Below are 13,129 nucleotides of genomic sequence, written 5' to 3'. Positions count from 1 at the left end.
GTTCGGTTTTAAATGCGTTGGTTCAGATCGGGGCTTACCGGTTCGACGTGAAGTGTAGTTTCGTATGCAAGCTGCGAGCTACGATTTTCGCTCTTTTCTGTTTGATTATTTTCCCCATCTAATCAAAATGAGGGAATGTTTCTCTTCAGAGCGTGCTCTGTTCGGTGGCGCCATGGTTAGCACATTTCCTCCTAGGTTCCAGGTTTGTCTTGTTCCATTGCTATTCTGTTAAAATTTACTGCCTATGTCTACAACTTGTATGTTAGGGAGAGGGCGAGGAAGTTACGTGCACAGTGTAATAATCGCACTTTCTTGACAGCTGACTTTGCGATTGTGCATCACTCACTTTCAACACCAAGTGAGTCAAGTTAATTTGTATTCGCGTTGCCTACGGCTGGACAACTTATGCTCCAGCCTTTGGCCCCATTTGATAAGGTAGTTTTAGTCTCACCTATGGCGGGGCAACTCATGCTCAAGTTTCTAGCCCTATATTGTTGAGAATTGTTGGGAGGGAGTCGCACGCTTGATTAATTTAGAGAATGATCAATTTAGAGAATGATCGTGGATTTATAAGTAAGGAAAATCAAAGCTATGAGAACTTATGCTCAAAATGGACAATACCGTACCATACCATTGTGGAGATATATGATTCCTAACACCTATGGCTGAGAAGCTTATGCTCAAACCAGAGAGATTTTTGAAAGCGGGTTATAAAAGCAAGGTTATATAACTAGTCACACTCCTACCGTAGTAAATTTTGAGGCAACTAGTCATACCCGTATGGTAAATTTTGAGGCGATACATGATTTTGCCGAGTAGTCATACAAACAGAAAATACAATACAACATTGAATGAAACAAAGGGTTCGGCATGACATGAGCATGCGGCCATAAGGAACACGCCTTGGACAAACATAACCGTGATAGATAAAAGACGTTATGTGATGAAATTTATAGCTCAAAAACTATTTCTATCATCTGTAGTAATTAGGAATTAGGATTACAATTTTGGATCTTTTTCAATAGAGGCGACTGTTGCTTGTTGTAGGAAATGGTCCATATATGGTTACAACTGCAGTTGGCCAAATGGTATGTATTGCTGCTGTGTGTGGTAGTCTATCGAGTACTTGAGAAACCTGTTCTTTCTAGTTTTCATGCTCAGTTACCCAACTTGCCTTAACCTACCTTTTCTTTTGGTGCCAACCCCATTTTCTTAATTCTTCACAAATCACAACCCAAATACAAAAAATTTGAAGCTAGCACAGTCTCACGGTCATGCTTGTCTAAGGCGTGTTGTTCATGGCCACACACTCGTTATATGTCGAACCCTTGTCTTGTATCACTTTATCTCTTTCCTTTACTGCTTTCATGATGTATAATTTCCTTCTTGCTCTTTCTAAGTATATGACGTTTCAACAAAATCTTGTCCACGTTTGGTAGACATGAAATTTCCCAGAATGTACTATAGGGAGATACGACCAGTCGACAACTCCTCTCATCTAAATCTTGTATGACCGTTCGACGAAATCATGTTTAGGCCTGTCTCACCTCAAAATGTACTATAAAAGGATGCGACTAGTTGTCATTTAAGCCGTTGTGTTGCGTTTTTGCTTGTATGCCATATAACATTGTCTTCAATTTCTCTCAATCTTGCTTTCAAAATCTCTCTATCTCCGTTTTCTAAAACGTTCTTAAATTGGGGCTAGAGACTTGAGCATACATTATCCAGCCGTAGATAACACGATCCTAAGTTAGCTTGACTCACTCAGTGCTGAGAGTGAGTGTCATCGCTGCTAAGAAAAGTATGATCGTGAGACGCAGCATGTCTTTCTTGTACCTGTCACTTGCAACTCTTATACCAATTATTGTGCTATATTTTTGTCATTGCAGTGCCTTGAGCGAAAGTGCTATCCCATCCGGATCCATAGAGGTATTCAAAGTTGCAGTCTCCAGCTTTAAAGTCTCAAACTGGAGCATTTTGGGCGCACCTGCCTAATCTATTCAAACAGGTAATACTCTCGCCCTTCATTTTTACTTCACTTCCATATGAAAGTAGCTAAGAAAGCTGAGTCAATTATGTCTGCTGTCTTCAATTGGTGCTTGTTTGTAGAGTGTATAGGGCTGTCTGTTGGGTTTTGATTCTTTTAGTTTGTGGGAAGGTCATGGTAGAAGTGAATAGCCAAGCCCATTTGAGAACTCCCCTTCAAGATGAACAAAATAGAACAAGCATTAGCCATTGTATATAAGGACCCCACATTTTGCTGGAGTCAATCACGTGGGAAACAAAGGGTTTGAACATTAAAGCATGAATGACTGACCATATTAGGTAGCCTAGTATGTGTTTTCACACATGTAGCAGTGGCCTTTTCTGGGAATATAAAAGAAATTATTGTGTAACCTTTTAATAATTGCGAAAGGAACAACTACCCTCTTTGAATTTACCTTTTTTTTTTATTGTTTTTCAAAATTTTTAGATCAGAATCTTAGAACTTCTGAAGACGGGTTTTGTGAACTTTTAAACTAAACTTGTAACAGCCTAAGTTCACCATTAGCAGATATTGTCTTTTTTGGGCTTTCTCTTCCGGGCTTCCCTTTAAGGTGTTGAAGCATGTTTGTTAGGGAGAGTCTTCCGCACCCTTATAAAGCTTCATTCTCCTCTCCAACAGATATGGAATCTCACAATCCACACTCTTCGAGGTCCAGCGTCCTCGCTGGTACTTGTTCCCCTCTCCGATCGATGTGGGACCCTCAATCTACCCTCCTTCAAGGCCCAATGTTCTCGCTGGCACACCGCTTGGTGTCCAACCCCCTTCGAGGTTCAACCTCCTCACTGGCACATCACCAGGTGTTTGGGTTCGATACCATTTATAACAGCTCAAGCCCACCGCTAGCAGATATTGTCCTCTTTGAATTTTCCTTCTAGGCTTCAACGTGTTTGCTAGGGAGAAGCTTCCATACCCTTATAAAGAATGTAAGGTAAGGCCCAGTGTCTTCGATACCTTATAACGTGATATCACTTTACCTACATGTAAGGTAAGGCCCAGTGTCTTCGTTGGCACACCATTTGGTGTCCAACCCCCTTCGAGGTTCAAGCTCCTCTCTGGCACATCGCCCAATGTCTGGGTTCAATACTATTTACCAGCCCAAGCCCACCACTAGAAAATATTGTTCTCTTTGGGTTTTTCCTTCTTGGCTTCCCCTTAAGGTTTTTAAACGTGTTTTCTAGGGAGAGACTTCCACACCCTTATAAAGAATGTTTCGTTATTTTCTCCAACCGACGTGGAATCTCATAAGCCACCCCCCATCCCCCCATTTGGAGCCCAACGTCCTTACTGCCACTTGTTCCTCTCTCCAATCGATGTGGGACTCCCAATCCACCCCCCTTCGAGGCCCAGCATCCTCGTTGACACACCCCCTAGCGTCCAACCCTCTTCGAGGTTCAACCTTCTCGCTGACACATCATCCAGCGTTTGACTCTAATATCATTTCTAATACCTCAATCTCACTACTACCATAGATTGTCCTCTTTAGGCTTTTCTTTCCGAGCTTCCCCTTAAGGTTTTAAAACGTGTTTGGTAGGAAGAAGTTTCTACACCCTTGAAACACAAGAATGTTTCGTATTCGTCTCCAACCGATATGGGATCCGACAAAACTAGCCGTTCTTATGAGTTGGTTTGTTAATTAATGTTTAATAATATGTATCCTCGGATGAAGAAAAGCAAATATGAAGAGAAAAAGTTGAATGCAAAAGCAGTTTAAGAGGGAAGATTAAAGGCCATAATTGTTATGATTACAGCACTCATCACCACAGCCCACGAAGGGTGTAGCTTGAGCGAGAGAGAGAGAAAGAGAGAGAGTGAGAGGGTGGGGTGGCAATGGAGGACATTCCATTTAAAGCCGAAGATGGGAGATGGGACCAATGCCTTCCCCATAAGTCCCATTATAACTCTACCCATGTGCCTTGCTTTGCCCCCTTCGCCCCCACGCACCCAATATGACTCACCATTTTCAGAAAGATTATCAAAATAATTCAAATTTGTTTTTATTACTTACACCCGAACATGCATGTCGGGAACAACAAACCTCCACATTAGTATGATAATGTACACTTTGAATGTAAGCTCTAATGACTTTGGCTCGTTGAATTTCTTTTACTGCCACCAATCACTTTTCACTGGTACGAAATCCTTCATTTTGAGTATGATTGTCTTTAGTTCCGCCCAAAAGAAACACTATATCAATGGAGATAATTATCTTCTATCTAACCTAAGTTCTTTGTCACTAAAACAGTTGAAGCTCACTGCTAGCAAATACTGTCCATTTTAGCCTATTACGTATCACCGTCAGCCTCACAGTTTTAAAACGTGTCTACTAGTGAGAGATTTTCACTTTATTCCCCTCTCCAACCAATCTGAGATTTGGGATCTCAAAGTCAATCCATAGATAAGTATTTGTTTTTACTTGTTACCAATATTAATATTTATAAGTATTTGTAAAAGATATCGATCGAGTCTCAATATAAATAGATATTTTCATCTTCAATTCCACATTAATCCTACTGTACGTTGACCCTCTACCAAAGATATTTCTTAAGAGTACACAACATGTCGGATGCACATTAATTAAAAAAAAAATTGGTAGTAACTCAAATCACGAGAGATGAACTAGAAAAACGAAGTCAATATTAGATGCATGAAACTCAATTTCAAAATTTTAAAAAAAAATCAAAACTAAAATTTTTTTATTTTATAGGTCGAACGTTCCTTAGTACCTATAATATTTGACTAAATCAATAGTCATTTTCATATAAAATACCAAAATTTTCAACGTAAATTAACTAGTTTCACATTGATTTATTAGATACGAAAAAAAAATGTTTGAATTTTCAAAACCGAAGATACAAATCATCAGCTGTCACCGATGATCAGCGCCACAAATATTGATTATATATAAGAGAAAAAGCATTTTTTTTTAATATTTTCATTATATATTTTGATTAAATTAATAAAACAATGATGTTGATGTACATTAAAAAAAATAATAAAAACAAGCTTTTGAATTTGTGGCCCTTAATAGGCTGCTAGCCTGTCATTCCAATTCGTGTCATAATATATGTAAAAGCAATAATCATATGCTAAATATTCCCCTAATCATAGTTACGAATATCTAAATTGATACTTATATATATATATATATATATATATATATATATATATATATATATATAAATAAATAAAAGGAAATTGACTTGACCAAAAACAGTACGAAAATGAAATATTTATGGCCTGTTAACAACTAACATTCCCACAAAATTTAAATGAATTATTTAATTTTTTGGGATGAATAATTCATGTAAGGTAAGGCATCGTGTTCAAGATATTTAGATGTGCAACATTACACGTGATATCACTTTGAGCTACTCTCTCCAGCTGCCCTCTTGCCTGTCAACTTCACTGCATTATTATCCCACTTTCCCATTTTATTACTTCTTTCTCATCTACTTATTGCCCTTCTTTTTTACCCTCCAAATTTTACCCCTCAACACGAGTTTGAGTCGTTTTAGTAGGTATAGATCGGTAAAAGATTTTAACTTTTGACTCTTTGATCGGTGGTGGTCCTCATGTATCAACAATTTTGAGACGGTTTAGCAGGTATAGATAGGTGAAAGATTTGAACTTTAGATACTTTGATCTGGGTGGTCCTCATGTAGCAACGATTTTGAGTCGTTTTAGCAAGTATAGACGGGTGAAAGATTTGAACTTTAGACCCTTTGATCGGGGTGGTCCTCATGTAGCAACGATTTTGAGTTGTTTTAGCAAGTATAGAGTGTGGAAAGATTTAAACTTTTGACCCTTTGATCGGTGGTGGTCCTCGTGTAGCAACGATTTTGAGTCGTTTTAGTAGGTATAGAAGGGTGAAAGATTTGAACTTTAGACCCTTTGATCAGGATGGTCCTCATGTAGCAATGATTTTGAGTCGGTGTAGCAGGTACAGATAGGTGAAAGATTTGAACTTTTTACCCTTTAATCGGTGGTGGTATGTATGACCTAGTTGAACCAAACATGTCATGTTAGTTGATCATGGGAGAAAGATTTGAACTTTTGACCCTTTGATCAGTGGTGGTATGTTTGAACTAGTTGAACCAAACATGTCATGTTAGTTGATCATGGGTGAAAGATTTGAACTTTTGCCCCTTTAGTGGTATGTTTGAACTAGTTAAACCAAACATGTCATGTTAGTTGATCCGGGGTGAAAATTTTGAACTTTTGACCCTTTGATCGGTGGTGGTATCTTTGAACTAGTTGAACCAAACATATCATGTTAGTTGATCCTGGGTGAAAATTTTGAACTTTTGACTCTACGAACGGTAGTGGTATGTTTGAACCAACCATGTCACGTCAATTGATCGTGGGTCAATGCATAATTTTTCCTAGAAAAGAGATGCTCTTCTTTACACATCGTTGTAATGAGTGTCGATTAGGATAGATTAAAAAAAAAGAAAAGGAAAAGGAAAAGGTAAAAAATGTGTTAGGAGAAGGCAGCTTTATGAAGAAAAAGGAAAAAGAAAGGTGTTGTGAGGCAGAAATTAATATGAGGGAGGAAGAGGTAGCTGGTTTTTTCACAGACAGCATGATTGTGATGAGTCCTTTTTAGGTTTGTATCCACACCCAACGTGATTATGTCGTTGCCTATAGTGACAATGCATGAGACAAACCCTTTTGGTGTTAATGCCCCAAATTATAATAAAAATCATATCTTTCTTGTTCAACCACTCCAAAACCCTTCTGCAAAGTACACTACAACTTACAACAACACTAACAAAACCAAACCAAACCATGTTCCTTAATATTAGCAAACTGTCTCTAACATAACCCACTTGCTCCTTTCTTCTTCCCATGGATTATCCTTAATGGAAGTTGTTTAATCTTATGATTAGTCTCTTAAATTGACTTGCTCATCATTTGAGTTGCTTATCATTCATTCATTGCTAGTTGTTGGAATGTTATATTATCATGTCACACTTCCTTTCTTTTGTTGTTGTTTTTTTTTTTTTTTTTCCTTTATGGTGTCTCCTTTTTATGTTACATTTTAGAATATTAGTCACATGGGTCTTTGCCCTTAGTGTGCTTTTGGTGTTGGATCGAATTCTGCGTCGGCTTTTCTCTCGCACACGATTCTTCTATCTTGTAACAAATAGTCTAACCAATGTGGGATCTCACAATCCTCCCTCTTAGGGGCATAGCGTTCATGCTTTGTTCCTTTCTCTAACCGATATGAGATCTCACAATCCATCGACCCCCCTTAAGGGTCCAACGTTCTCACTGACACACCGCCCAGTGTCTAATTCTGATACCATTTGTAAAAGTCTAAACTCACGCTAACAAGGGAGAAGTTTCCATATCCTTATAAGAAATGCTTTGTTCCTTTCTCTAACCGATGTGAGATCTCACAATCCATCGACCCCCCTTAAGGGTCCAACGTTCTCATTGACACACCGCCCAGTGTCTAATTCTGATACCATTTGTAAAAGTCTAAACTCACGCTAACAAGGGAGAAGTTTCCATATCCTTATAAGAAATGTTTTGTTCCTTTCTCTAACCGATGTGAGATCTCACAATCCATCGACCCCCCTTAAGGGTCCAACGTTCTCACTGACACACCGCCCAGTGTCTAATTCTGATACCATTTGTAAAAGTCTAAACTCACGCTAACAAGGGAGAAGTTTCCATATCCTTATAAGAAATGCTTTGTTCCTTTCTCTAACCGATGTGAGATCTCACAATCCATCGACCCCCCTTAAGGGTCCAACGTTCTCACTGACACACCGCCCAGTGTCTAATTCTGTTACCATTTGTAAAAGTCTAAACTCACTGCTAACAAGGGAGAAGTTTTCATATCCTTATAAGAAATGCTTTGTTCCTTTCTCTAACCGATATGAGATCTCACAATCCATCGACCCCCCTTAAGGGTCCAACATCCTCACTGACACACCGCCCCGTGTCTAATTCTGATACCATATGTAATAGTCTAAACTCACTGCTAACAGGGGAGAAGTTTCCATATCCTTATAAGAAATGCTTTGTTCCTTTCTCTAACCAATGTGAGATCTCACAATCCATCGACCCCCCTGAAGGGTCCTACGTTCTCACTGACACACCGCTCAGTGTCTAATTCTGATACCATTTATAAAAGTCTAAACTCACTGCTAACAGGTGAGAAGTTTCCATATCCTTATAAGAATGTTTTGTTCCCCTCTATAGCCGACGTGGTATCTCACAATCCACTCCCTTAGGGTCCCAACGTTCTCACTGGCACACTGCCCGATGTCTAGCTCTGATACCATTTGTAAAAGACCAAACCTACCACTAGAAGATATTGTCTGCTTTGGCCTGTTACGTATTGCTATCAGTCTCACGATTTTAAAACGCGTCTGTTAGAGAGAGATTTACGTCTGTAAGCGGGTGGAATCTTAGCTTTTATATTTTGTATTCGGTTGGAAATGTAATCTCAAGAGATCTATGGGAAGATACTGTTAGAACAGTGATTAAAAAACTGAATAAAGCTGATGTATCTGAATTCAAACTGAAATATATTCAAAGCTGCAGATCAATATGCATAGTACAAAGGAAAGGAAAGAGAAGAAGTGTTCTGCCCAAGAACTCTGCTGACTTTGGTGTGATTTTCAAATTGGGATATATTGAATTACACCAACAACATGACAAAAACTAAACTACAATTCATTCAAAATCTAAACACTTTGCACGTAAAGCATTTAAGATATTTCTAAGGACCACACTTCACATAACATTAACTCTTCAACGCAACGCACTGCCTCGCTTGCAAGATAGGGACCTCAAAATTTGCTCATCTCTTCAACAAGCAACCACCAGTAATAGTTGAGCTTCATTCAGTTTGTCCACTGACTGATATGGGAATCCTAAGTAATATCACAACGTCCACCCTTACACACCATTCGGTGTCTGGCTCTAATATCACTTTTAATAACTAAAGGCCACCGCTAGCAGATATTGTTCGCTTTGGCCTGTTATGTATCCAGGTTTCGACCCCTTATAAGGAATGCTCGTTCCCATTTCCAACTGATGTGGGATCTCACAATTCACCCCCTTGGGAGCCAGCGTTCTCGTCGGCATACCACTTAATATCTGACTTTGATACAATTTGTCCACTTTGACATGTTACGTATCGTCATCAGTCTCACAATTTTAAAACGCATCTAGTAGGGAGAGGTTTTCACTCCCTTATAAGGAATGTTTTGTTCCTCTCTTCAACTGATGTGGGATCCCACAGTCTACCCCATTGGGGGCTTAGCGTCCTCGCTAGCACACCACCCAGTGTCTGGCTCTATACCATTTGTAACAGCCTAAACTCATCGCTAGCAATCTACCCTCATGTGGGCCAGCGTCCTCGCTAGCATACCACCCAGAGTCTGGCTCTATACCATTTGTAACATCCTAAACTTGTCGCTAGCAATCCACCCTCTTGTGGGCCAGTGTCACAACACCCAATGTCTGGCTCTAATACCATTTGTAACAGCCTAAACTCATCGCTAGCAATCCACCCTCTTGTGGGCCAGCGTCCTTGCTGGCATACCACCTAGAGTTGTTAAACTTGTCGTTAGCAATCCACCCTCTTGTGGGTCAGCGTCCTCGCTAGCACACCACCTAGTGCTGGTTTTATACCATTTGTAACAGCCTAAATTCATCGCTAGCAATTCACCGTCTTGTGGGTTAGCATCCTCGCTGGCATACCACCTAGTGTCTGGCTCTATACCATTTGTAACAACCTAAACCTACCGCTAGCAGATATTTCGCTTTGGCCCATTACGTATCCCCATCAACCTCACTATTTCAAGACGTGTCTATTAGGAATAGAGAGAGATTTCCACCATTTACAACAAATGTTTGGTTCTACTCAAACTTTGATTCATTGAAAAGTGTTTTACTTAAAATAGAGGTGAAGAGTATTACAAATAATGTCATCCTAAAAATGAAGTGTTAATGAAAAAAAAGGATTGTGAAGAGTGAAAACCCTCCATCGAATCACTTAAAAAGAAGAAGGCAAATTGGATGGTGGAGAGATGAGTGAGAGAAAAGCCGAGTTTACGTATGGCTCAAAAGTAAAGATAGAAAATTTATTGAACAAAAACAGCAATAATAAGAAAAGTTAAAGGATTATCCTGTCCCATCCCCTTTCGATTCAACTCCATGCACTTTCTTTGATTCCCCAAACAATGTTACTGCCACTTCTTAATGAATCACCAAATATACTCTCCACCCGTCCCCTCGTGGCCCCTCGTGTCGACTCCTTTTAAGGCTTTGATACCATTTATAATATCTCAAGCTCACTGTTAACAGTGTCGGGCTAAGAGAAAGAGGAGGAGACGGGGAAATACGAGAAAGGTGAAGCCCTTGAGAGGCAAAGTGAAAAGGGAAAAGGGTGTCAATTGCAAATTATGTCAATGATGATAGGAATGATATGGGAGCCACATGCATCATGTTATTTAGATAATTCATGACCTTCCTTTTAACAGTCACTCTCTCTATCTCTATCTCTATCTCTATCTCTCTCTAGTATTATTAGTTTTTTGACTTGCCTGATTGTAGGACCTTATGTCTTCATATTAACTATGATCTCCAAGAATCAACATTCAATCCTACCTAATCCTTTTCCATTACCCAACCCTAATTCACACCCGGTTTTCGTGTTCACGTATCAAACGGTTGAGAGGAAGATCATGAGTTTAAATTGGATTTGACCCTCTTCACCCGAGGTGGAATCCACCCCTTAGAAGTTTCATTCCCCTCCTCAACCAATATGAGATCCACCATCCACTTCTTTTGAGAGCCCACTGTTCTCGTTGGCACACCGCTCAGTGTTTAGCTTTGATATCATTTGTAGCATCATTAATCTCACGATTTTAAAACGACTCTACCAAAAAGAGGTTTCCACACGCTTATAAGGAAAGCTCTGTTCGCCTCTCAAAGAGCTGATCCAAACGTAGTCTAATGCATAAGACACGTAAGAAATATTATCTACACTAAAAGTAAAGTTACGGGAACTTATGCTCAAAATGGACAATATCATATGATTGTGGAGGGTCGTGATTGGTGAGACAGAAATCCCACTTATTATTTTTGTTGCTTAAAGCTTGCCCACTTCCCATATCTTCTCTCTCTTTCTTTCTTACTCTTGTATGGATCAAAAAGGAGGAAACTTTGAGACACCCACACACACACAAAGCTCTGCCAGCTCCCATCTGAAAGGAATTCCATGCTGCTCCACAAATACATGAGAGAGAGAGAGATGAGAGAGAGAGAAAGAGACCCAGTAGGCCATTATGTGATATGATCTAAGGGTCAGCTACAGATGTACTGGTAGCCAAAAAAAAGAGACAAACAGTCTACGCTTATGATCATGGATGCTGAAAATGGGATCCGAAGACCTAATTTTCCATTACAATTGTTGGAGAAAAAAGAAGAACACCACCCTTGTTCCACCTCCGCCAACAACGGAACATCAACCACTACTCCAATTCTTCAATCCTCTTCTTCTTCTTCACCCAACAAGCCACCTCCCAAAAGGGCCACCACCAAAGATCGCCACACCAAAGTCGACGGCCGCGGTCGCCGTATTCGTATGCCTGCTCTTTGCGCTGCTAGGGTTTTTCAGCTCACTAGAGAACTCGGCCACAAGTCCGACGGCGAAACAATTGAGTGGCTTCTACAGCAAGCCGAGCCCGCCGTAATTGCCGCTACCGGAACCGGTACAATTCCGGCGAATTTCACTTCACTAAATATTTCCCTTCGTAGCTCCGGCTCCACCATCTCCGCTCCTTCTCACTTCCGAACGAGCTATTTCAACCCGACCCAATTCGCCGTTAGAACAAGATCCGATCTTTGGGATCGGAGTAACGCTCTCGTGGATGATTCTTCTACATTCTTGAATTTCAACTCTTCGAACTATGTCAAGCATGATCAGGGTGGAATTGATTTGACTGAGGCGGGAAAAAAACGGCGGCCGGAGCAGTCGGAATCTTCATCGGAAAATCCAATCGGAAATTATTTAGTTCAATCGAATTCCGGGTCGATTCCAGCGAGTCACGGCACGGCGGTGCCAACGACATTTTGGATGATGACGAATCCGAGTAATCCAGCGAGTGATCCGATGTGGACATTCCCGTCGATGAGTAGCAGCAGTATGTTCAGAGGAGCAGCTGCAGCTAGTGGCAGTGGCGGGTTTCATTTCATGAATCTTCCACCGCCAATGGCTCTTTTGCCAACTGCCCAACCGCTGGGCTCCGGGATCGGTGGCAGTGGCGGCGGTCCAGCCACCGACACCCACTTGGGGATGTTAGCAGCGCTGAGTGCTTATAGAACGATGCCGGGATTGTCAGTGTCAGAGTCTCCGACAAGAGGAGTGGCGGCTGTTCATCAAAGTGGGAATGAAGCTCATGATTCCACTTCAAATCGCGATCAATCTTAGACCCACAAGACATCTCAAAAAAACATGTATGCTTGCTTTTTTTCAATCCTAATACATACTTTTTTCTTTAATTTCTTTCTTTTAGTGATTGATTTTCTGAGTAAATACACCAAAAAAAAAAGAGTGATAGTTGTTTATTGCGGTTTGTGTGTATGAGTTTTCATTAAAACTGCAATGTTCTTTAGTATCATAGTAGCTGCGATGGATTTGGTAAGCAATTAAGGCTTTTTTGATTACCAAAAACAAGGCTTGGATTTGGCTTGTGTTCCCCCCGCCGGCATCTGCCTATGTTTTCATCATATAAATGAATATCAACCAAGTGAGTATGTTCGGTTTTTGAATGTTATATCTATCTCTCTATCTATCTATTTTTTTATCATGTGGAGAATTTTAAGTTCCGATATCTTTCTACATCTGGGTTTTTCGTATTTTTTAGGCATGAATTAGTCTAAATGCTCGTTGGGAATGGATACACTGTTCTGACATGGATGTATGGTTGATAAGAAAGTAATGATCGTATTGATTTGGAGTTTTTTGAATGTGGTAAAATTAAGAAAGGAGGGAGCAATGAGTTGTAGACGGGAAGGATAATGTTGGGATTTTGAAGTTTTTCTATTTAACGGGCT

At 40.1% G+C, this 13,129-nt stretch overlaps 1 protein-coding gene and 1 long non-coding RNA gene across 3 annotated transcripts; both read left to right on the top strand.

Moving 5' to 3' along the window:
- The first annotated feature begins 69 nt into the window (after positions 1-69).
- LOC111802624 (uncharacterized) lies at positions 70-4,519 on the top strand. 2 transcript variants are annotated; one of them, XR_015422392.1, is made up of 3 exons: positions 70-202; positions 1,890-2,008; positions 2,666-4,519. It is a non-coding gene; the product is annotated as an uncharacterized LOC111802624 (long non-coding RNA). The 2 variants fall into 2 exon arrangements; XR_002816273.2 differs by having other exon boundaries at positions 3,796-4,518.
- A 6,670-nt stretch (positions 4,520-11,189) lies between these two features.
- On the top strand, positions 11,190-12,849 carry LOC111801470 (transcription factor TCP15). Its single transcript, XM_023685480.2, has one exon. The coding sequence runs from the start codon at positions 11,430-11,432 to the stop codon at positions 12,501-12,503; it is 1,074 nt and encodes a 357-aa protein (XP_023541248.1). The 5' UTR covers positions 11,190-11,429; the 3' UTR covers positions 12,504-12,849.
- Positions 12,850-13,129: the final 280 nt, after the last annotated feature.

The sequence above is a fragment of the Cucurbita pepo genome, chromosome 9 (assembly GCF_057944985.1).
Source record: "Cucurbita pepo subsp. pepo isolate OVF chromosome 9, ASM5794498v1, whole genome shotgun sequence".
Taxonomy (NCBI): domain Eukaryota; kingdom Viridiplantae; phylum Streptophyta; class Magnoliopsida; order Cucurbitales; family Cucurbitaceae; genus Cucurbita; species Cucurbita pepo.
The sequence above is the reverse complement of the archived record's forward strand: the minus strand, read 5'-3'. Positions and strand labels throughout refer to the sequence as shown.

Bases quoted from the DNA above. Each gene is read 5' to 3' on its own strand.
- LOC111801470 (XM_023685480.2), top strand. From the start codon at position 11,430: ATGATCATGGATGCTGAAAATGGGATCCGAAGACCTAATTTTCCATTA.